Here is a 21285-nt window from a genome sequence, read left to right on the forward strand (position 1 = left end):
CAAAGGTTCACTCCACTTCCCTCTGCTCTAGACCGAGATGTTCCTAGTTGAGGCCTCTAGTCACCTGCCTGCAAGGGGGATGCTGGGAAAGCAAGTGTCTGGTGTTTCACATGGTGGGAGGTGAGCTCTACCTTCTTCCTAGGTTTGTGGTAGAGTGTTTCCAGGCATGAGAAGCGGGTTCAGGTGAAGACTGGTTGAAAACTGATATATGTCCACCACAAGGCTGTATTGGCCCCCAAACTTTCAAACTGCTACTTTCCCCCTTAAGGAGGAGGCGGAGGAGATGTAGGAAAGCTCTGAGCTCCAGTTTGGGTCGGTTTGGTTGGTTTTGGTTTTTATTAACAGCTTTGTTGAGATACAATTCACGTAGCATATACTTTACCCATTTAAAGTGTGAACAGTTCAGTGATTTTTAATACATTGACAGAATTGACCATCACAATTTTTTAACATTTTCAACACCCCCAAAAGAAATGCCATACCTTGTAGCAGTTACTCCTCAGTTTTTCCCAATCCCCCCAACTATAGGCAACCACTAAACCACATTCTGTCTCTGGACTGGCCGACTGGGGGACATGACTATAAACGGGATCATTATGTGGTCGTTGGTGTGCAAACCAGCTCTAGGGTTATAAGGATCAGGGAAGCAAAAGTCACAGCCTGGGAATGTTTGCCCTGCAGAGACAGTCCCATGGGCAGGGAAGGCTACTGGTGTGCGGGAGTGCACAGGAGCAAGGAAGAGCCGTGGGAGCTGCAGTTCCTTCTAACCCAGATCCTAGAGCTTCCAGGTGGAACATGGTCCTGGGGGCCTGCAGTGGCCACAAGGGTCCTTTATCTCACCTTCCCTGTCAGCCTTAGCTCCAGAAGGCACAGTGTCCAATCAATTCCACAAGCAAGGAAAATAGATCCCTGCTTGATGATCTGAAGTTGCAAGCCATCCAGCTCGTGGCAAGATGGGCTTGACTCTCCAGCCTGCCAGGTGAAAGCTTTTCTAACCACATACCCTCCAAGAAGGCCCACCCCTGGAGTCCACTTAATTCCCCCAGCTGAGAGGAGGGTGCTCAGTCACACACAGCCTGCCATCCTCACCCAAAGGACCCTGGCATGGCGTGATTCAGCCTCGGAGCTGAGGGCTCCTGTCTCCTTTCAGCCAGGAAAGTCCCCACCCTTGGCAGATCCCTGGCAGTTACCACACAGGCCAAGTAATCAAACTCCTGCATTTTATTCTGTGGAAAGCCCCGGCCCTACCTAACCCTGACCCTGTCTCCAGGGCTACCGGAAGGTAGAGAAGCTCTGGGTGCTTGTGCAGGAGGCATAGGGCACGCCCCGGGAGCGGATCTGCAGGGTGTGGAAGGTGAGGGGTGGGTTGGGGCCCAAGGAGCCTGGGTTCAGGGACTCAGTGTGAGGCTCCATGACAGTCATGGGAACCGCATAAGACAGCATCTGGGGCCGGTCATCCTGGCGTCTCACCGTGCCCTTGCCCAGCAGGTGCAGGATGCAGGAGAGAACGTCAGCACTGCCGCAGGTGGACCCCCTGCCAAGGCTGCTGACCAGGCCCCTGGGAGGACACGGGCCCTTCTGCCAAGCCTCCAGCACCTGGTGTGGTGGGCCAAAGGGGAAAGAGAGGTCAGGGACGCCCAGCTTACCCCACCTCTAGCCCCCAGTCCAAGGACAGCGAGGCCCAACCTCACTTCTCACTCACCTAGAGGGTCCACAGTTAGCCCAAGACTTCGCATGGGGATCCACCTCCTCCTGGAGACTGCCCCCACCCCACAGGGCCCCCACCTCCTGGAGACTGCCCCCCACCCCACAGGGCCCCCACCTCCTCCTGGAGACTGCCCCCCACCCCACAGGGCCCCCACCTCCTGGAGACTGCCCTGCAACTGGCAAAGCCCCCTCACCCACCACCCACCGCTGCCTACCAGGCAGACAAGCTGGTCAATGTGCAGCCCCTCATCCCCATGGGCTTTGAGGATTCGGACGATGAGGCAGTTGAGAAGGTTCCGTCTCTTCTCCAAGTTCCGGCCCTCTTCATCTTCAGCTTTCAGGTATGTCTGAGCTGGGATGAGCCACACGTTGCCCCTCCGAGGCCTGGGTTCCTCACTGCCGTCTCGAATCTTGAGCAACCCTGAAATAAGTGCTGGTCACTTGGCAGGGGTCCCCCGAGGACACTGGCCCTGGCTGAGGACACAGGCCCCAGTGTCCTAAGTACAGACCTGCTGGGGTGTCCTTTGTCTCATCAAGGTCCAGGGGGCCCCTTGACGAAGTCAGAGGCCCAATTGCCTGATTCAGCACATCTGGAGGGAGCCCCGAGTGCGCCAGCAGACTCTCCACAGAGACAGCCTTGGGAAGAAGAGGGAAGCATCAGGGCCTCCCAGGGTGGGGGCAGGGAAGAGAGAGGGTGGAGAGAAGAAAGAGGATGGACAGGTCGCGAGAGCAGGGAGGCGCGGGGTTGCTGGGCCACCTTCAGCTCGTTGAAATGCAGCAGCAGCCACATCTGCACGGTGGACACGTGCAGTGTCTGGTCCCCGAACTGCAGCTCCGCCCGGCCCAGCCATGTCCACTGCAGTCGCCTTTGCGGGGCCCGCTCCAGGGCAGGGTAGCTCTGACCTGAGGAGGGTCAGGGAGGTGGCAGGAGTCGGGGGGCTGGCGAGGACGTGCCATTGCTGGAGTTTTGTCCTCACTAACCTCTGCAGAGCCTGGGGTCCAGTGTGTCTGGACACTGGCTCTTGGTCTGAGCTTCCAGAGCTTGGCCTTCCTTGAGTCTGCCTCCTGAGTCAGCCTCAGGTATCTGGGAGCCCCACCCCCTGTGCCAGGCAGCCTGTGATCAGTGCCTCCGAGGGGTTCTCCATTTTTTTAAGGGAGACAAAGTCACGAAGTGAGAAAGGACTGGGGCTTTCATCAAACTGGAAACAGTGTCTTGAAACTGGTGGAGAAGCTCCCTGAGGGCAAGGTCTCAGTATCACCCGCCTCCTTTTCACTGCCTAGGATCAGCCTCCAGTGGGGAGCTGAGGTTACGATGACTGACCAGGAGCCAGACACCCACCACCTTCTGTGGACCTCAGGTGCTTCCTGCCTCCATTCTCCCCACCATAAAGGGAGTCCCAGGTCATTATTTGAAGAATAGAAACAGCAACAGTCCCGGGATCTGGTGCCCTTTCACCCCACCCCTACTCCAAACCTAAGTTCCAGTCTTTTCTTCTCAAATCTACAGGCTGCCAGGCCCAGGGGCCACCGCCAAGCCCAGGTTCTTTCCCAGCATCCCATCCTCTTCCCAGGTCCCCAGTTCCCTCAGCCCAGCTGCTCACGCTTGTTGTAGAAGTTGGAGTATCGGTTCAAGGTGCCCCTCAGGTAGGCAGGCAGGCAGGTTCTGGGGTTGAGCGTGTGGCAGATGGCGGCGGTGGGCCAGCAGCGCGGTGACAGGACGAGCACAGACACTTCTGGCATCGCCCCTTCATAGTAGAGATCCTCGCTCTCGTCCTCCTCCTCCTCCCCTGCCACGCCGGCTGCTGCCGCCACAGCCCCAGCTTCCAGCTCAGCTTCCTCCCCGGTCCCTCTCTCACGGCCCCTGACACTGGCGCTGGCGTCACGGCTCACCTGAAGATGGAACACACGGTGCCCCTAAGCCAGCCGGCTCCTCGGGTCTGTCCCAAGCCTCTCTCTGCCTTCCTCTCTTCTTGCTAGTTTAGTTCCCTCCCCGGCTCCCACCTGTATCTTCTTCTCTGTGTCCTCCAGCTTCAGGAGTTCCTGATCAAGCCGCTGGAGCTGGTATACATGGAACTGGCGTTGCAGCTCCTCGGAGGTGCTCAGGCTCCGCAACATCTCCTGGGGGAGGCGGTTGGGGAAGCAGGGGCCAATCTGCTCCAGCACAGCCCCCTCCAGCCAACTCGAGCCCACGCCCAGGAGACGGTCCGCCATGTAGTGCCTGCAGCGTGCACAGCCCAGGCTGAGCCTTGGTGAGGCTGCCTGGCAGGGCCTCCCACTCCAAGACTCCAGCCTACCCAGACCCCAGCCCCCCAGACCCCGAGGGCTTGCCTTGCCCATCATCCTGCCCCCTCCCACCTCCCACTTCCTCGGTCCACACTCACTGGTAGTAATGCTCGAAAGTGGTGGCTATCTCCAGACCAGAGAAGACGAGGACGGTTTCCAGGCATCGTTGCAGTTGGGCCAGCATCTCCATTCCCCGGGCCCCACCAATCCGGCTGCCCTGGATCCGCTGGTCGATGTGTCGGGCAAACTGCTCGCTCACCTGGGCAGTGGGGAGAGCACAGGAAAACTGTGAAGGAGGTGAGATCGGGTGAGTTCAGGGTGGTATGATCGTAGTCAGAAACTGAAGGAGAGAATGAAGCTGGTGAGTGGGAGCACAGGGAGGAGGAGCGTCTGAGGAAGGAAATATGAATGGCCAGCAGCTTTATCAACTGGTCAACAATTATAAACAACAATTTATAAAATTCCTAAAATCATTAAGAACTGTGTACATTAACAATAGTGGGACTTCCCTGATGGTCCAATGGTTAAGACTCTATGCTACTGATGCTGGGGGCCCGGGTTTGTCCCGTGTGCCACAACTAAGATGACACCCCCGAATAAATTCAGTAAAATAACATTAAAAAAAATACTAACAATGATAAACATGATTTTCACATTTAGCATGTCTAAAATCCAACAATGATAATTTCACACAAGGAGACAAGCACACAAGGCCACTGAGATAAAGTGAGTCACATAAATTTTCTGATTTGTGAACTTGGAGGGAAGGGTCTTCATCTATCTTCAGCTCTTATCACAGTGCCTGACACATATTAAGTGTTAAAAGTGTTAGTTGGTCAGTCATGTCCCAAGTCTTTGTGACCCCATGGACTGTAGCCCACTAGGTTCCCCTGTCCATGGGATTCGGCAGGCAGTAATACTGGAGTGGGTTAAGCACTTGGAATAATAGGAACGGTGGAGGAAATTACAGTACATCCATTTGATGGGCTCTATGCAAAAATTTGAGGACAAATAGCAACATGAAAATGACTTTTAATGTAAGGGTCAAAAGAAAACAGGATAAAGCATTTAGCTACTTGTGGGTAAAACTACGTGAAATCAAGCATGCAAGTAGAAGAAGGTATGCAAAGATACATTAGAATGGCACAAAGCAGGTCATTTTTTACTTTTATCTGTGTGTGTGTGTGTGTGTGTGTGTGTGTGTGTCTGTGTGTGTGTGTGTCTGTGTGTATGTGTGTGTGTGTGTGTGTGTGTGTGATCTTAGTTCCTTGCCCCAGGGATTGAATTTGGGCCCACAGCAGTGAAAGTACAGGGTCCTAACCACTGGGCCACCAGGGAATTCCCTTTTTTTTTAGATTTTTGATAACATGGTCTATAGCAATACATGCTTCTTGCTGAGTGGGAATGTAGGGGGTGGGCAAGTCTGAGGAGGGGAAGAGAGAGTTTGAGGAGAGAGGTCCCAGGGCAGGGGACACAGGAGGCTTACGTGGGCAGCTCTGAGGAAAGGCAGCTTCAGCAGGGCACCAGCACAGCCATTCTGCAGCGCCAGCAAAAAGGCTGCCCGTGGCCCAAACAGCTCGGAGCTCGCCTTCTGCAGATTACTAAAGTGTTCGCAGTAGCGGGGCACAAAGTCATCGTCCCGCCAGCGTGAGGTCAGAAAGCTGTGGACCTGGAGGGTGGGAGTTGGCAGCGTGAAGGCAACCCAGCACGCCGGGGGAACAGCCCCGCACGCCCGCCCGGCTGGCTGGCCGGCCCACCTGCTGCTCCACCACCGCCCGCCAGCAGCGGGTCAGGTTTCTCATGATGCTGCTGGGAAGCCCCCGGGTGGCCAGGGAGCTCCAGTCGTGGCTTCTGCTTCTGCCCTCTGTGGACACAGCGGGAGGGGCAGAGGAAGGGTAGGGGCAGCCCCTCAGCTCTTGGGTCCCCCATCCAGGGCTGAGCCCAGGGGGTCTTTCTGGACATGCTGCCCACCAAAATGATGCTCCCCGGTGGGGGTGACACAAACCAGGAGGTGAGCAGCAGGCTGAGCATGCAGGGAGGGGACAGTGAGGAAGGAGACGCCCCCCAGCCAGCTCCCGGCACTCACTGGGCCGAGGCGTAGCCGCCTGCAGGGAGGGGACAGTGAGGAAGGAGATGCCCCCCCAGCCAGCTCCCAGCACTCACTGGGCCGAGGCGAGGCCACCACCGCGGGGGGCGCTTCACAGGGCTCCACGTGCACCAGCAGGTGGGTGAGGCGGCGCACCCGGGAGGAGAATGCTGCTGCACGGCTCTGCGGGTTGTGGGCAGCCTCCCGACACTCCAGGTACTGGTCCAACAGCCAGCCCAGGGGACTGACGCCTTCTTCATCTGGAGGCGGGGGAAGAACAAGCTAAGGCAGGGCGAGTGTGCAGAGGCTGCCGGGGAGGCTGGCCTGGATGGGTGTGCAGAGGAGAGCAGTGGACTGCCACAGGAGGGGAGGGAGCAAGGCCCCTCCTGACTGCGTGGGGTCAGCTGACACATGGAAAGGAGGCGCCCCTGGGCTGTGAGAAGCCGGGGGCTTGGGGAGGCTGAATGAGTGCAGGTGCCAAATGGGCCAAAGGCGTCACCCAGGGAAGAGCAAGCAGGGACTGGAGAGTGGGACTGAGCATTGGGATGGTGAATGGGCCAGGGCAGGGGCGGTTACCAGGGCAGGTGATGTTCTGCACCAGGGGGCTGACCAAGGCCTCCCAGCAGGTCTTGCCCAGTGCCTGGGCGGCCTCTTCGTCAGGGAGGAAGTGACTGGCAAAGTTCTGCTCGTGGCGTAGGGCCCCGTTGAGTCTGGGGAGGGGAGGGGGTGGGAAGGTGTTGGGGGCTGCAAGCCCAAGTCTGCCAGGCTGAAACTGCAGGCTACCCCTCAGGCACACAGGCGCACACGTGCTTGCACACCTGGAGCTCAGGTGCAGGAGCCCCCTGCGGTCCTCCGCAATGTCCTGGCTCCAAGCCTGTGCCCGGACCATGTAGAAGAGGCGAGTGTGGCGGCTCAGCTGCTCCCGGAACACCGGCCAGAACGTGGGCTTGGGCCCCAGGACCTCCAACCCCCGAATGCGCGTGTCAATGCCGCCCTGCAACGCACACAGGCCCGTTTCCACCAGCCCCACACACTCCTCAGGATGGGCTGGAGTGCTAGTCCAAGAACTGCAAGTCACAGGGTGCAGAGCGAGGGGCCCACGCCCCCCACCCCGTGTCCCCCAGCCCCACCTGCTGGCAGCGCTTTATGCGGATCTGGATGACGGGCCAGACGCAGCTCAGGTTCTCCAGGAGGACCACCCGGCTGGCGGAGGGCATCACATTCACCTGGTGGGGTGGGGGCCAAGCAGAGAGCACGGTCACCGCCCGGTGTGTGGATGGGAGTGCTGAAGGTACCCTAGTCTGCTTCTGTGCCCTGCTGTCCCTCCTTCCCCCAGCCCTGGGGTGCATGGGGTCCTGACGGAGAGGGTCCCAATGCTATCCTCACTGCTTGGGGCCTGATGCCATCACAGGGGCACACGGACGGACTTCACCTTCTATGGGGCTCAAGATGGAAGAACACGGGCCTTTAGGGATCTGGGCAGGAGGGTGGATTCCATGAGGGGTGGCCAAACGGCACAAGGGGCCCTACCGAGTTGAGTTCCGTGTTAAGGGAGGTGGCGCTGTCGCCCCCGAACACCACCACCCTGGCCGGCATGTAGCTCAAGTCCTCGCTAGCCACCAGCAGAGCCAGCTGCCTGGGAGGGGCGAGGGCAGAGGGACCAGTCAGCGCCAGATCCAGTCGGGTCCCCGCAGACACGGCCAAGGGGACCTTCTGGTCACGTTCAGGGGGACGGGGGCCCTCCCCAAGACCAACAGCAGGGAAGTCGCGAGAAGGCGAGGGTGTGTGTCAGGCGCAGGCCCGGGGCGCGCTACCTGATGAGGGTGCCCTGCTGCATGTGCAGGGTGATACGGTGGGAGCCGGCGCTGCCGTTGGACTCCCAGTAGGTCTTGGGGTTGCGGTCCGTCAGCTTGCTGGCCCGGTGTGGGTTGGACGACACCTCCACCTTCTCCCAGCACTTGTCCTCCTTCACCTCCATGCTGGAGCCTGCGGGCACGCGGGAAGGAGTGGTGGTCACAGCCTGGCAGATGCAGGGAGGGAAAACACTTGGAGGTGTGGAGAGTCGGGGTGGTGAGGGTACACGCACGAACCCTGGCACAGGTATCTGAGGAACACATCGAAGAAGGGGATGTTGATGGGGCGGTGGGTTCGTCTGTGGTCTTCGATCTGGCCCAGCACCATCTGCAGCCAGGACATGGAGAGAAAAGGGCGCGGAGGGGGCAGGGACATGGAGACACGGGTGGAGGAAAAACCAGCAGCTCTGGGACCACTTCCATGCCACTGGCAGAGCAGGGTTAGCGAGCCAAGAGAGGCCGAGAACCAATGCCCCTCAGGTTCACTAGCCTCACCTGCCTTCCAACTTCAGGAACACACACCCTTTCCTCTGCCACCGCTAGGGTTTCACACTCTCACCCAGCTATGAGCCCACCAGCGCCCCCTGACCTTCCCCCTGACCTGGATACAGCCTCCCAGGATGTTGGTGGTGAGCTTCCGGTAGAGGTGGGCGTGCTTCTCGCACTTGAACACCATGTCCCGCAGCTCCTGAGCCAGCTCCAGCTTTCCCAGGTGCTTTTCTAGGGCCTTGGAGATGGCATCCCGGGCTCCCAGCTGATTGAGCACCACGGCATAGTCCCTGCTCACGGAGGCCAGGCGGTGCAGGAAGAGGATCAGCTCCTGGAGCACCTGGGATGGGCGTGGGGGCGGTGAATAAAGGGGATGGACCACAAGGCGTCTTCAACAGTGCTGACTACACACCTACTATGTGCCGGGGCTACTGCAGTGAACACAGAGTGAGGAAGTGAAGAGATAGGGATGGGGCTTCCCAAAGAATCCACCTGCCAACGCAGGGGACACAGGTTCAACCCCTGGTCCGGGAAGATCCCCCATGCCTCAGGACAGCTAAGCCCATGTGCCACAACTACTGAGGCCAAGCTCTAGAACCCGTGAGCTGCAACTACCGAAGTGCACGCACCTAGAGCTTGTGTTGCACAACAAGAGAAGTCACCGCAATGAGAACCCCATGCACCACAATGAAAAGCAGCTCTCGCTTGGCACAACTAGAGAGAGCCCATGCGCAGCAACAAAGACCCAGTGTGGTCATAAGTAATACACAAATTAATAAAAAGAAAATAAGCAGCTTGAAAACTCAGCATTAAAAAAGAGAGAGAGACAGGGATGGGGAGGTGTGAGGGCTTGGTGAAGTTGGAGAACCAAACAAACTGCAATGGGAAAGCCAAGAGGTGCCCTGGACCTGGGGTTGTGGACCACTGACTACGCTGGCAACAGGTGCCGGGGGCATCTCTGGTTGTTTCTTCTCAGGCCCAGCTGTCCCAAGAACCAGCTGTGGGGCTGGGTTTTGAGATGCTCAGGCTCCAAGGAGAGAGACCTGAGGGCAAGGAGGGGGCCAAGAGGGAGCAGATGTGTGTAAGTAAGCCCACCACAGCGCTAAAACCTGGGGAGCAGCCAAAGGGGTGTGTTGCAAACATGCACTGCCGCCACGACTCTAGTTCTCTGGCCTCTTCCCCAGCCTTCAGTACCCAGGAGCGCTCCAGGGCAGGCGGCTGTGATGGTCCCCCCCTGCCTCCCTCACTCCCCGTTCCTCCACAGCCTCAGCCAAACAGGAGCCACTGAGGCTATTCTTTGTTGGAGTTTTGGGGGCACTCATTTTTATCTTTTTTTTTTTTTGGCCATGCCCCAGCATAGGGGATCTTAGTTCCCTAACCAGAGATCCGACCAGTGCCCCTTCTAGGGGAAGCACCACCTGAGGAAGTCTCCACTGAGGCTCTTAATGTAACATAAATATAACCTTTTATGTAACAAAAAGAGATGGCAAGTAAGATCACTTCTGGGCTTGTTTATCTAAGGAAACAGGAAAGATACATAAATGAATACAAGTGGTTACCCAAAAGAGGCACAGTGGGGGGCATTGGGAAAACAGGGGACTCAGGTGGGAGAATTTGCAGTTTATACCTTGTTACACTGCTCTTATTTGTGAACTCTGTAAACAATATGACCTTTTTAAAATACATATATAATTCAGTTTCAAACACAAAACCCAAAGCAAGAGCACAAAGGCTCCACGGTGCCCTTCTGAGCCCCACCCAGGGGGGGCGGGTGTCTGCCTTGCCAGAAGCTGCCTGGCCTCCTCCCCCCTCAGCATCTCCCCAGGGCGGGGTAGGGGTACCTCTCGGTCAGTGTTTGGGGACCGCAGGCAGGCCATGCAGGCGTCCATGGCTTCATGCCAGGGGAGCAGCAGTGCCTCAGGGAAATCCACCAGCTGCATCAGGATTCTGGGGAGTGTGGGGGCAGGGCGGGAGGAGAGAGATGCGCAGTCAGGCTCAGAGACCCCTCTGCCCCGCCCCACCCCACTGCACCCCGTCACCTCAGAATGGCCAGGTGCAGGGGCTTGTTGGCAGCAGGAGTGTCGAGGCTCCGCATGAGCACAAGGAAGGGCTGGGGCTGCCGCTGCAGCTGCAGAAGGAGGGGCTTGGCCTCTCCCTGCCGGGGCCCCTCTGAGCAGAACGCTCCCTCCAGATCCAGGAAGATTTTCCCAGCTGGACCGAAACCCTCTGCCAGACGCTGCAGCGGTGAGTTGGAGCCCTGAGTTGGAGCTTCTTTTGCTACAGGAGAGGGGAAGTCACAATAATTGGCCACTGTTAGTGACAGAAGGGTCGGAAAAGGAGAGACACATTCGTAACTCTCGTTTCCTCTCTTCTCCTAAAAATGTTTTTGATTTTTTTGTTCCCCCTAAAAGTTAGATTCTGGGTATCTCAGAGCTCTTAATGTACTTGTAAGACAGCTTCATGACAAACTTTTTATTTTGTTTTCTTAAAATAGCAAGGGAGGGACTTCCCTAGCAGTCTAGCTCTGTGCTTCCACTGTAGAGGGCTGGGTTTGGTCTCTGGACGGGGATCTAAGATCTCAAAGGTTGCGAGGTGAGGGTCCCCCTCCAAAATAAAGCAGAAGAACATTTTCCAGAAGCATGCAATAATCTGTTTTTCCCTCCAGCAGAAAAAATTCAACGTGAGGGCTTTCAGGGCGTCAAATCTCTTGCAATGTTTGTTCTGTTTGGCTGTGCCTCTCACCTTGCAGGATCTTAGTTCCCAGACCAGGGATTAAACCCAGGCCACTGTAGTGGAAGTGCCAAGTCTTAACCACTGGACCACCAGGGAATTGCCACAACATTCTCATCTTACATCCTCCTTCATTCTTTGGAGGGAGCACAACATCTGCTTCTCCATTCACTGCTAATCTCAACATTTCAGACTTCCTAAAGTGCCATCGGTCTCAAGACAGGATTGCACAAAACCCAGCACAGATGTCTCTCCTGGCCTAACACCCTTGGAGAGGCCACTACGCAGAGCTGCTGTCCGTGTGGCACCCCACCTTCCACTCTGGCTGCATCAGCTGATTCCTGAGGCTGGGCCTGGGCTTCCAACAGGGACGGGTGGGCCGGCTGCCCTGCCAGGGCCTCGGGCCCGTACTTCCTGTAGACGCGGCAGTTGAGCAGGTCCCTGAGGGCGCTGTCATCGAGTCGCTGTGGCAGAGCCAGCAGCAGGTCTTGGGCCAACTCCGTGGGCACGCCCAGTTCAGCCAGGACCTCGTCATCCAGAACCTGCCATCGGGGGAGACGCTCTCACTGCAGATGGCTCTACCCGCCCACAGAGGCGCTTGCCAGGGGAAGGGTTCTCTGCATGCGCCTTCTCCACCCCAAACCTCTCGTGGCAGGCGGCTCCTCCCAAACAGGTAGCCAATCCCAAACATCCTAGAGCCCTCCCCTGCAGCCCCTTACGCTGTCGGCCTCTGCTTCCCATCCTGAGCCTTCCACACCCCCTAACACAGTCCGGCTCTACCTCCCCGTCCAGGTTCTCCTGAAGGATCTGGAGAACCTCCTGATGGTCGGGGCCATCCAGCTTCTTGATGAAGAAGAGGAGCTCCCACCACTCGGCCTGGGTCAGATGTTCACTCTCCTCAGCGTCCTCGTCCTCAGGCAACACGTAGGGCACAGCATAGAGCTCGGTCATGGGCTTCCAGTGCCAGGACGGCAGGGCTGTGGAAATGGGCCACAGGGTGCAGAGATGTCACTGCCCGACCCCGCCGGACCACTGCTCCGAGCTGACCCCAGCTTCCTCTCTGGGCTCACCTGTACCCACGGCTGCACTGACCGCTGCCCCCTGGTACTCATCAGCAGCCTCAACCATGTTCTCAATGTCTTCCTCAAAGCCCAGAATCTCCAGCATGTGCCAGTGCACCCAATAGGTGCGGCCTGTTGACTCCCACAGCACCTGGGGGAAATGGGAAAAACAGAGAGGGAAGGGGCCAAGACCTTACTTAGTAACTGGCTATGACCTGATGATGAATGTGGACACACAGCCCTCAGGGTGACCACCTGGCCAGGTCTGGAGAAACCTCCAAAGAGCAGAACACATGAAAGCCACGTGAGCACGTAAAGGACGCCCTCTCTAAACAGAAACATCTTTCTTGTCTCCTACCCTTGGTGGCTTTTTTTTTTTAGTATTTATTTATTTGGCTGCCCTGGTTCTTAGTTTTGGTACGTGAGATCTTCGATCTTCATTGGAGCATGCGGGATCTTAGTTGCAGAGCGTGGGATTTAATTCCCAGACCAGGGATCGAATTGGGGGCCCCTGCACTGGGAACATGGAGTCTTAATCACTGACCACCAGGGAAGTCCCTATTCTTGGTGGCTTATGCCCTTATACTTCCTCCTGGCCTTAACCACACTGTCTTGCTGAACTTGACCTTTGGAACGGTCTCATTGTTACCAGGTTCTTCGTGGGAGTGAGCCTCCCTGACCTCAGAGTCTTCTACAGACATATTTTCTCAGCCCTCCAAATGGCTCCTCTCTCAATCGCTAACCCCTCTTTACCCTCCCAAGCTTACTGAGGGTTTTCACTTTGAGTAGCACCAGCATGAAGCATGAAGCCCCAGCGATGCCCCACGCAGACAGACCCCCAGCGGTGGCCCGGCTCACCTGCACAGGGGGCACGCCATTGTTGCTCTGCCGGAACTCGCCCTCATCGCCCGCGCTGATCTCCTCGTAGTCATCCAGCATCCGTACTCGCATGCCCGGCTGCAGCGCATCCCGCACATACAAGGCATAGGTATTGCCACTGGCAAACTCAGAGCGAGGTCGAAACCTCCTTGACCTCCTGCGGGAAGGCAAGGCCTGGGCAGGTGGGAGCCCTGGGCCCTCATCCACCGGCTGGGGCTGGAAGATGGAACCGGAGGGCTGTCCCGAGGGCCCCTGTCTGCTCCAGGCCTGGTCCCAGCGCATGGCCTGCACCAGCTCTGAGATCAGCGTGCCCATGGCCATGCTAAACTCCAGCTCCAGGCGACCCCTCTCCCCACTCAGCTCCTCAGGAGTGGAGTTCGGGGCTCCTGCTTCTGCAGCAGTGTCATTCAACTGATCCAGGAGGAAGGTGACATGCAAATAGCGCTTCACCAGGGAGAAGAGCAGCCTTCCTGGGACCTGCAGGACACAAACTTTGGTCTACACTGACCTTGTTCCAGCTTTCTCTCCACACTGTCCTCTGAGGGCAGGTGCAAAGGCCTGGCCCTCAGGTTTTGTCCACAGCTCCCTCCCAACACTCCCCACAGAATACCTGTGGCAGCTGAATGCCCTCAAAAGACATCGGGTGTTCAGAGAGCGTGGCCTGTGCAAACAGTGCCAGCAGAGCACAGCGGCTGTCAAAATCCAGGTGTTTCTCAATGGCCTCTTGCTGGCTTAGTGAGAAAAGGATCTGGGTCCGGGTCCCTGGAACCCACATTCCAATCAGTAACAGCTCCTAACCTCATCCTTCCCAGACCCCTCTTGTGGACCCTCTACTCTTAGTTCACGCCTTTTGCTGACACACAGCAGAATAACATAATTTGCTGATTTGCTCCAAAAGCCAAAGCTTACTATATTATTCTACCTTATTATTGCCTCATCTGCAAAAATTTAAGTCTAAACTCCTCCTCTGCCTAGGAAAACAGTTAATAGGAGGTTTCTGAAGATTCAGTCTTCCCTTTCTGCAGAGATGCCCACACTCACCTTCCCACCTCCCTCTCTCCAATGTGAAGAGAAGGGTCACAGAATCATTTACATGCTGCTGAGATCAGAGGCGCCTATCATAGGGCCTTGTGAGATGTTAAGCTGACCCAGCCCCTCTCCAGCTCCCTTTTCCTTCCCACGCTGCCCCTCACCAGCATCATGGGAGGCCAGGGCTTGAATCATCCGGCCCGCACTCCAGCGAATCTGATAATCGGGACTGCTAAGCATGTGCATGAGCAGGTCCAGGACCCTTGGGTCTTTGAAGACCCCGGTGAGGGGCTCAATACTGGCGTAGGCACTGAGCACGTGGACAGTGTGGAGCAGAGGAGCGGGAGGAATGGTGCCCACACATTCCTCCAGCTGCCGAAGCGCCCTCTGAATCAGAGACTTCACGTCGGTTTCCATCTCCCCCAGCACGGATTTGTCCAGCGCTCCAGCCTCCCCTGCTGTCTCCTGGGAGGGCCCGATGACCTGCCCATCTTCGCCCAGCATCTTGTGGCAGTTGGCATAGATTTCGTCATTGGACATCCATAGCAGGATGTGCTCAGCCTTGCAATCCACGTGGTTGGAGCCCCCTTCCCCGTCATCCCCACGCCGGAGGATGAGCCAGCGGATCTGGTACTCAGGATGTCCATCATGGCCCACTCGCTGGCGGATCAGCTCGTCCGGATAAGCGTGCAAGCCAGGCCCCAGGGGCACTCTGAATTCCCTGTAACGGAGTTCCCCCACCATCTTGGCACCTGGCAATACAAGGGAAAGAGAACAGGCAAGCCAGAGTGAGAAGTCAGAAAATCAAAGACATCCAGGAGTTGGGACAGCAAATGTGGCAACAGCTGTCAGGCTGGGTGGGGTGAAGCAGGGTTCAGAAGTTGCCTGCTCTAGGCTGGGTGGGGCCAGGCCTAAGCAGAGGAATACCGGGGAGTTTGTTCTCAAAGAACTCAAAATTGGCGGGCTAAAAGGCGAGTCCAAGGCCCAGCGTGCAGCATGGAGGGAGCTCCTTTGGAGCAGTGGGGAGGGGACAGTGGAGGCAGGGAAGCCTTGGAATTAAAATGAATCCCAGGGCCCTGGACAGGCGGCAGCGGACCTGGGAAGGGGGTATGTGATGCCCAGAGGGATGTGTGTTTTTGGGGTGTTGAGGATCGAGAACAGAGTGTGTATGCAAAGGGGTGGTAGTAGCTCTAATGGCTGAAGCACGGGAGAGTCTGTAGGAACAAGAGACGCCGAGCTCTGGTGAAGGAGCGAGGGCACAGGGCCCGACGGGCTGGGAGGAGGGGCTGGTGGGCTGAAGGCATCCAAGGCTGGAGCCACTGGAGCATCAGGGTCGGTGGGGGCGACGTGAGGACCCAAACTGTGCACAGGAGACCTGGTGGGTGAGGGGCGCGCGGTTTGGGGGGACCAGGATGGAAGGCCGAAGAAGGCAGGGGCGGGCGGCAAGGTACGGGGTGGGGGAGGGGGCTAGGCCAAAGAAACCAGAATCCCAAGGCGCAGCGGGATAGGGGACTCGAAGACCGGGGGGTGGGGGGCTGGGGGTGAGTGGGCGGAAGAAAACCCGGGCTCGGGGCGGGGGGCCGCGGCGGGGCTCGGGCCACCTCAGAAGCCGATGGGGGTCCCAGCGCGAGGCCTGTCCTTCGCCGAGCTAGGAACGCGGCGCAGACGATGGCGGCGGCGCTGGCAGAGATTTGGGCTCCGCCTGGGCCCCCCGAAGGGGTCGAGGCGGGAGGGGGCGTGTCTCCGCAGGCCTGGAGGCCGCAGGGGGCGTGGCGCGCGGGCCCCAGCGCCCGGGGAGCCTGGCGGCCGTCAGGGCCCCGCCCGCGCGCAGGTCCGCGGCCTCCCGGGCCCGAAAGGGCGGGCCCCGTCCCCCACCCGCGCGCCTCGGGGAGCCCCGCCGCCCTCCTGACCCGAGCCGCCGCTCATTTCCGCCGAGCAGGGCGGAACACTGGGGGCCCCGAGGGAGCGCCGGGGCGGAGCCGCCGCTGCCACCTCGGCGACGCACGGCGCCTCCTCTCCGGCGCCGCCCTTTCCTCTTCCTTTTGGTCCCCCTCCTCCTGCCACCGGAAGTACCTGCCCCTCTAACCAAAGTCAGAACTGCAGACGACTTTGGAGGTCATTTACTCCCCCTCCGTGACGTACAGAGGGATCGAGGCCAGGCGGCGTCTAGAAGTGAGACGGGGTGCGGGCCCCAGTCGTCGCCCTATATTTTCCTTTCTCCTCTCCCAACGGTTGTTTACTTCGTCCCCTCCAACACCTGTCCAGTAATGTACTATCCTCCCCAGAAAAACCAAAAACAGATTTTTTAAAAATGGGGGCCATTTTATTAGAGTCCAGGAATATCAGCTTTGGGCAGCAGCTGAGGGCAGCTTCACGTAACTCTTCATGGGGGGCAGCGGCCGGATCTTTCGGCCTGCCCAGCCCCCCTTGCGGTGCCATCGCCCACTGTTCGGCCTCTTTCCCAGCCAGCGATTCCGCCCAGCCTTGCCGATGACCCGTTTGTTGTGGTCAACGTTGGAGACTCGGCCCACTGTGGCTATGCACGTCTCCAGAACCTGATGGAGAGAGCAAATGGAGGGGAATGCACCATGCGGGGAAAGAGCCTGACACGTTGAGGGCAGGGACTCGGGAACTTCTCAAACTCAGGAAAGGGAGAAAATACGGGGAAAATACAACATAAGGGAACCCGAATGCAGATCCTACAGTAGTTGAGAATGAAAGGCACTGCTCCCTACTGCCAGCCTGACAAGGCACACCTGGTCGCATGGCAGAAAAGGACAGACCTAGCTCCAGGCACTTCCCAACATAAAACATCTGGGAGCTATCCTGGACAGGTAAGGTACATTCCAAAAATTCCTCCTGTACTGACCCCTCCCACCTGCACTCCCCCTCCACCCACCCCCACCACGCACCTGCATCTGCCGCTTAGAGGGCAGCTGGATAATGGCTGTCCCGTTCACCTTCCGCAGCAGCACGCCACAGGTCCCTGGGGAAGGGAAGAAACAGCTGCGACCCTCCACAGAGCAGGAGGTGGGAGCAGATTTTCCAGGGCCACCACCCCACACACTGCCCTTGCTTTCCCTTTGAGGAGTAGAAACAGTGAAGCAGGAGGCATGTGTGGTTTTCGATCAAAAACACAACCACCTCTTCAGCCTTGTTCTTCCCTCTTTTTCTCTGCCAGTGGACAAGATGTGGGCCCATGGGTTCAGAGAGCTGCAACCTCAAGTACCCCCTGGCCTTTCAAACTGTAAGATCCCAACAAGTTCCTTTCTTCATACCTGCGGCTCGGATATACTGGGCCCCGCGGCCTGGCTCACTCTCCACATTGTTGATAAGGGTCCCCACTGGCAAGGCCCCAAGAGGATGAGCGTCCCCTTCCCGAGCAGCAACTAAAAGACAGAATTTCGTCAGCACCAGCACCCTTGAGCCTCTCAGCCCACACACATCTGGTGGCCATCACTCACCTGCCATTCGGCCTATGTGGTCAGAGTTCAGGATTGTATCTCCAGCCTTCATGTTTTCTGTGGCAATGATCCAGCGTTTCCGGTTGCCCCCAGCAACCAGAGCTATGTCTGCTGACCTGTGCAGAGTGAGGGACAGGTAAGCAAACCACCTAGGTAGCCTCACATCTCCTGAAAAGCCACAGAGCAGTCATCCAGCCACACAACCACTTCACATCCCAAACTTGCCTACAGGGATCATAGCGGACAAACATGACCTTCTCCTCAAAGGGTCCTGGCTTGGATTCCTGCTCGGGCCGGAACCGCAGAAAGTCAATCATTCGATAACGCTGCTTGTGGCCCCCACCAATACCATGCACCTGGATACGGCCTGTGGTCAGGATAGCAAGGATCATGACCAGGTCAGATGAGTCAGTTCCCAGCACTGGGAACAGACACATCCTAGGCAGAGGGCTGTGCTTTCCCAACATTATGACACAAGCAGAAAATGATTAAAAATTGCATAGCACAATGGGGTAAATGGGAGTGAACACCCACGTGGAACTTGGTAAAAACACAATTACAGGGGGTGCTTCCCTGCTGGTTCAGTGGTAAAGCTGCCTGCCAATGCAGGAGACAGAGGTTTGATCCCTGGTCTGGGAAGATGCCACATGCTATGGGGCAACTAAGCCTGTGGGCCACAACTATTGAGCCTGTGCTCTAGTGCCTGGGAACTGCAACTACTGAGCCCACATGCTTCAACTACTGAAGCTTGAGCGCCCTAGAGCCTGTGCTCCACATGAAAAGCCAAGTAGCCCCAGCTCGCCACAAGTAGAGAAAAATCCTGAGCAGCAACAAAGATCCAGTACAGCCAAAAATAATTTGTGAAGGGTGTGCAGGAAAATATCATGGAACTTCCTGAGTATGTCCAGTTTTCTTCCATTACCTATCTTTAGAAGCACGGGCTATTTATGTTGTTTTATATTCTGTTCTCTCACTCTTACATACTACATGCAGGAGGAGTCCAATAAATGCTTTTTAATTAGATTCCTGTGCCTATATCAAAATACAGGCCAAGGGTCCTACCATGTTTTTGCTCTTTACTGCTGAAATCTTCTTGCCCTTGTTCTTACCTGTGTGGTTTCGGCCCCCAGACTTCCTCATCTTTACTGGCATAGTGGTATACTTCGTACGACTCTTCCAGGATACAAACTTAGCACTAAGGGCCACAGAGGTAAGGACTGGGCGGCAGGGAAGCAACATCGACGCAGAGGGCAGCTGAAGGAGGACATTGTTCGTCACCTAGAAATAAACAGAAATCTTTTTCACTTGAAAGCTAATTGAAGGAGAAGCCTCAGAGAGCCAAAGGAGAGGGCACAAAGTTTAGCTTGTGGCTTCCTTCCTCCTGGAAGCGTCCCAGACCAGCTACCCCAAAACTCTACCGTTCACAGCCTGCACAAATACCAGTTCAGAATGCTTATCTAGGCGCATGTGTGTTGATCACCTCTCTTCATCTGATCCTCTCACCTCTGAGGTATTTCTTCAATGAAATGTTCTCCCCTTGGTGCATCTTCTTCCAAATTTGCCTCAAAACTCTCCTCTAAGAAACTTTTCCTTCCTTAAACAACTACCTTCTCCAGTTCAGTTCAGTTCAGTCGCTCAGTCGTGTCTGACTCTGCGACCCCACGAATTGCAGCATGCCAGGCCTCCCTGTCCATCACCAACTCCCAGAGTTCACTCAGACTCATGTCCATCGAGTCAGTGATGCCATCCAGCCATCTCATCCTCTGTCGTCCCCTTCTCCTCCTGCCCCCAATCCCTCGCAGCATCAAAGTCTTCTCCAATGAGTCAGCTCTTCGCATGAGGTGGCCAAAGTACTGGAGTTTCAGCTTCAGCATCAGTCCTTCCAAAGAAATCCCAGGGCTGATCTCCTTCACAATGGACTGGTTGGATCTCCTTGCAGTCCAAGGGACTCGCAAGAGTCTTCTCCAACACCACAGTTCAAAAGCATCAATTCTTTGGCGCTCAGCCTTCTTCACAGTCCAACTCTCATAGCCACACATGACCACAGGAAAAACCATAGCCTTGATTAGACGGACCTTAGTCAGCAAAGTAATGTCTCTGCTTTTGAATATGCTATCTAGGTTGGTCATAACTTTTCTTCCAAGGAGTAAGCGTCTTTTAATTTCATGGCTGCAGTCACCATCTGCAGTGATTTTGGACCAGCGCTGGTTAATTCCTATATATCTATGTACCACCATCAGCACCAATGCCTCCTGCCCATTTTGCTGCATGTTTCTGAGAATTTTCCAAATATGAATGGAGGGGAGAGATCATTTATGTCTTGTTCCCTACTGTTTTCTTAGCATTTACACAGTAGGTTGGTTTGGTTTTGAATTTGAAGTACACATCTGCCAAACTCTACCATCAGTCTGAAAGGTCCAGAGATGGTAAGACTAACTTTTCTGTATCACTAGTTACCCATGTCAACAAATTGGCACTTGCCATGGGTGTTTGCCATCTACCTCTACAAGGATTAAATCATGTGCTGCGGCAGTTGCTGACCTCCAACACCCTCTGATGGAGCTCAGGATGGAGAGCAGAAATGAGGCACCTGTGTTCCCAAAAACCTGGCATGACAGATCTTCAGATAGTTAGATATTCTCGGGAGCTGATTTTTATGAGCCCAATTCTTTTATCTCTTATCAAGAAAAACACTAAAATTCTTCATGGTGACAACTGTTTCTTGTGACTAGCAGAAGCTTCATGAAACCAGCAGAAACATTTTTTAAAAACTGTGCTTGATTGCAGCCCACTCCCCCTTTACCAAAATCACATACATACTGTCCTTCCCTTCTGCCTCTCTGGAGCAGTTTCTCAGAGCTATCTGAGGCGCTATCTCCTAGGCTGCAGTCCTCACATTTCCCCAAATAAAACAACTCTCATGCCGTGCATTTTTAAAGTCGACACCCTTAGGAACTTCGTGTTATCTTCATGTTAGTTTCCAATTCTCGGTTACCTTGACCTTAATTCCATAATCTCAGTAGTAACTCATCCTTAATGGTTATAATAATGGTTAAGAGTCCGGGCTTTGAAGCCAGATTGCCTAGCTCCAATGGTTGGTGTATGACCTTGCCTACTGATGTGTTCTCGTATGTAAACTGGAACTGATAATAACTGCAAATGGTAAAAAGGAATTCACTTATTTAAAACGTTTATTATGCTTGGCTTATAAGAAGACAATAAATGTAAGTTACTGAAACTTGTACTTTTGTCTACAAATCACTTCACCTCCAATATCTCGTTTGTGTGACCCTGGGAGATAGAAACACTTAGAAAGGAGAAAGCGGAGGCTGAGCGTGACTTATTAAAGGTCACAGGCCGATGTGACTCCAAATCAGACTCTCATTTCCCACCTCGATTCTCCTGGAGGCCCCTCTCCAGCAGCCGGAGTGGAAACAACTACATTCCCGGGTAAGATGGATTACCTGGGCGGCCGGGAGCAGGCTTGGGCCGGGGACGGCGGCAATCCGGGGGGTCAAGCTCAGTGAGCCAAGAGCGCGGGTCACTACCCGCAGGGCCATGAGTTTGGCCAGACTCGGGCGTGCTCAGGACTCCACCATCACCTTTAGCCGGGCCGCCTGGCGCTGCCGGATGACACTAACAGGTCCCCGTGCCGTCGCTCCAACATGACGTAAAAAGAGGCGGGCCGAGAACCCGACACAAAG

At 56.0% G+C, this 21285-nt stretch overlaps 2 protein-coding genes across 7 annotated transcripts; both read right to left on the bottom strand.

The window, feature by feature from the left end:
- Window positions 1-365: 365 nt before the first annotated feature.
- On the bottom strand, window positions 366-15004 carry CUL7 (cullin 7). Of its 5 annotated transcripts, none has more exons than XM_068960618.1 (25): window positions 14282-15004; window positions 13699-13850; window positions 13068-13565; window positions 12219-12360; window positions 11929-12125; window positions 11462-11690; window positions 10458-10695; window positions 10260-10365; window positions 8531-8758; window positions 8167-8257; window positions 7891-8062; window positions 7607-7712; window positions 7207-7302; window positions 6895-7070; window positions 6653-6786; window positions 6154-6336; window positions 5748-5854; window positions 5477-5659; window positions 4089-4249; window positions 3709-3925; window positions 3309-3597; window positions 2465-2610; window positions 2217-2343; window positions 1923-2128; window positions 366-1596 (listed from the first exon to the last, which is right to left on the bottom strand). In XM_068960618.1, the coding sequence occupies exons 1-25, from the start codon at window positions 14859-14861 to the stop codon at window positions 1273-1275; spliced, it is 5088 nt and encodes a 1695-aa protein (XP_068816719.1). In that variant the 5' UTR covers window positions 14862-15004; the 3' UTR covers window positions 366-1272. The 5 variants fall into 5 exon arrangements, with proteins under 5 accessions (XP_068816719.1, XP_068816720.1, XP_068816721.1 ...); XM_068960619.1 differs by having other exon boundaries at window positions 3309-3539; window positions 3666-3925; XM_068960620.1 differs by having other exon boundaries at window positions 1923-2140; window positions 3309-3539; window positions 3666-3925.
- A 1442-nt stretch (window positions 15005-16446) lies between these two features.
- Window positions 16447-21187, bottom strand: MRPL2 (mitochondrial ribosomal protein L2). Of its 2 annotated transcripts, XM_068960963.1 has the most exons (7): window positions 21046-21187; window positions 18691-18859; window positions 17807-17948; window positions 17582-17697; window positions 17396-17506; window positions 17030-17103; window positions 16447-16672 (listed from the first exon to the last, which is right to left on the bottom strand). In XM_068960963.1, the coding sequence occupies exons 1-7, from the start codon at window positions 21139-21141 to the stop codon at window positions 16460-16462; spliced, it is 921 nt and encodes a 306-aa protein (XP_068817064.1). In that variant the 5' UTR covers window positions 21142-21187; the 3' UTR covers window positions 16447-16459. The 2 variants fall into 2 exon arrangements, with proteins under 2 accessions (XP_068817064.1, XP_068817065.1); XM_068960964.1 differs by lacking the exon at window positions 17030-17103 and having other exon boundaries at window positions 16497-16672.
- Between the last annotated feature and the right edge of the window lie 98 nt (window positions 21188-21285).

This window comes from Capricornis sumatraensis, chromosome 22 (assembly GCF_032405125.1).
Source record: "Capricornis sumatraensis isolate serow.1 chromosome 22, serow.2, whole genome shotgun sequence".
Classification (NCBI taxonomy): domain Eukaryota; kingdom Metazoa; phylum Chordata; class Mammalia; order Artiodactyla; family Bovidae; genus Capricornis; species Capricornis sumatraensis.

What these genes read in the sequence shown, in the direction of transcription:
- CUL7 (XM_068960617.1), bottom strand. Translation starts at nt 14,861, where the DNA reads ATGGTGGGGGAACTCCGTTACAGGGAATTCAGAGTGCCCCTGGGGCCT. An exon ending in CTGCACCTGGCCATTCTGAG is followed by an intron (nt 10,366 to 10,457) that starts GTGACGGGGTGC and finishes CACACTCCCCAG; the next exon opens with AATCCTGATGCAGCTGGTGG. An exon ending in TTAACACGGAACTCAACTCG is followed by an intron (nt 7,303 to 7,606) that starts GTAGGGCCCCTT and finishes CCACCCCACCAG; the next exon opens with GTGAATGTGATGCCCTCCGC.
- MRPL2 (XM_068960963.1), bottom strand. Translation starts at nt 21,141, where the DNA reads ATGGCCCTGCGGGTAGTGACCCGCGCTCTTGGCTCACTGAGCTTGACC. An exon ending in GTCCGCTATGATCCCTGTAG is followed by an intron (nt 17,698 to 17,806) that starts GCAAGTTTGGGA and finishes CACTCTGCACAG; the next exon opens with GTCAGCAGACATAGCTCTGG. An exon ending in CCACATAGGCCGAATGGCAG is followed by an intron (nt 17,507 to 17,581) that starts GTGAGTGATGGC and finishes TCTGTCTTTTAG; the next exon opens with TTGCTGCTCGGGAAGGGGAC.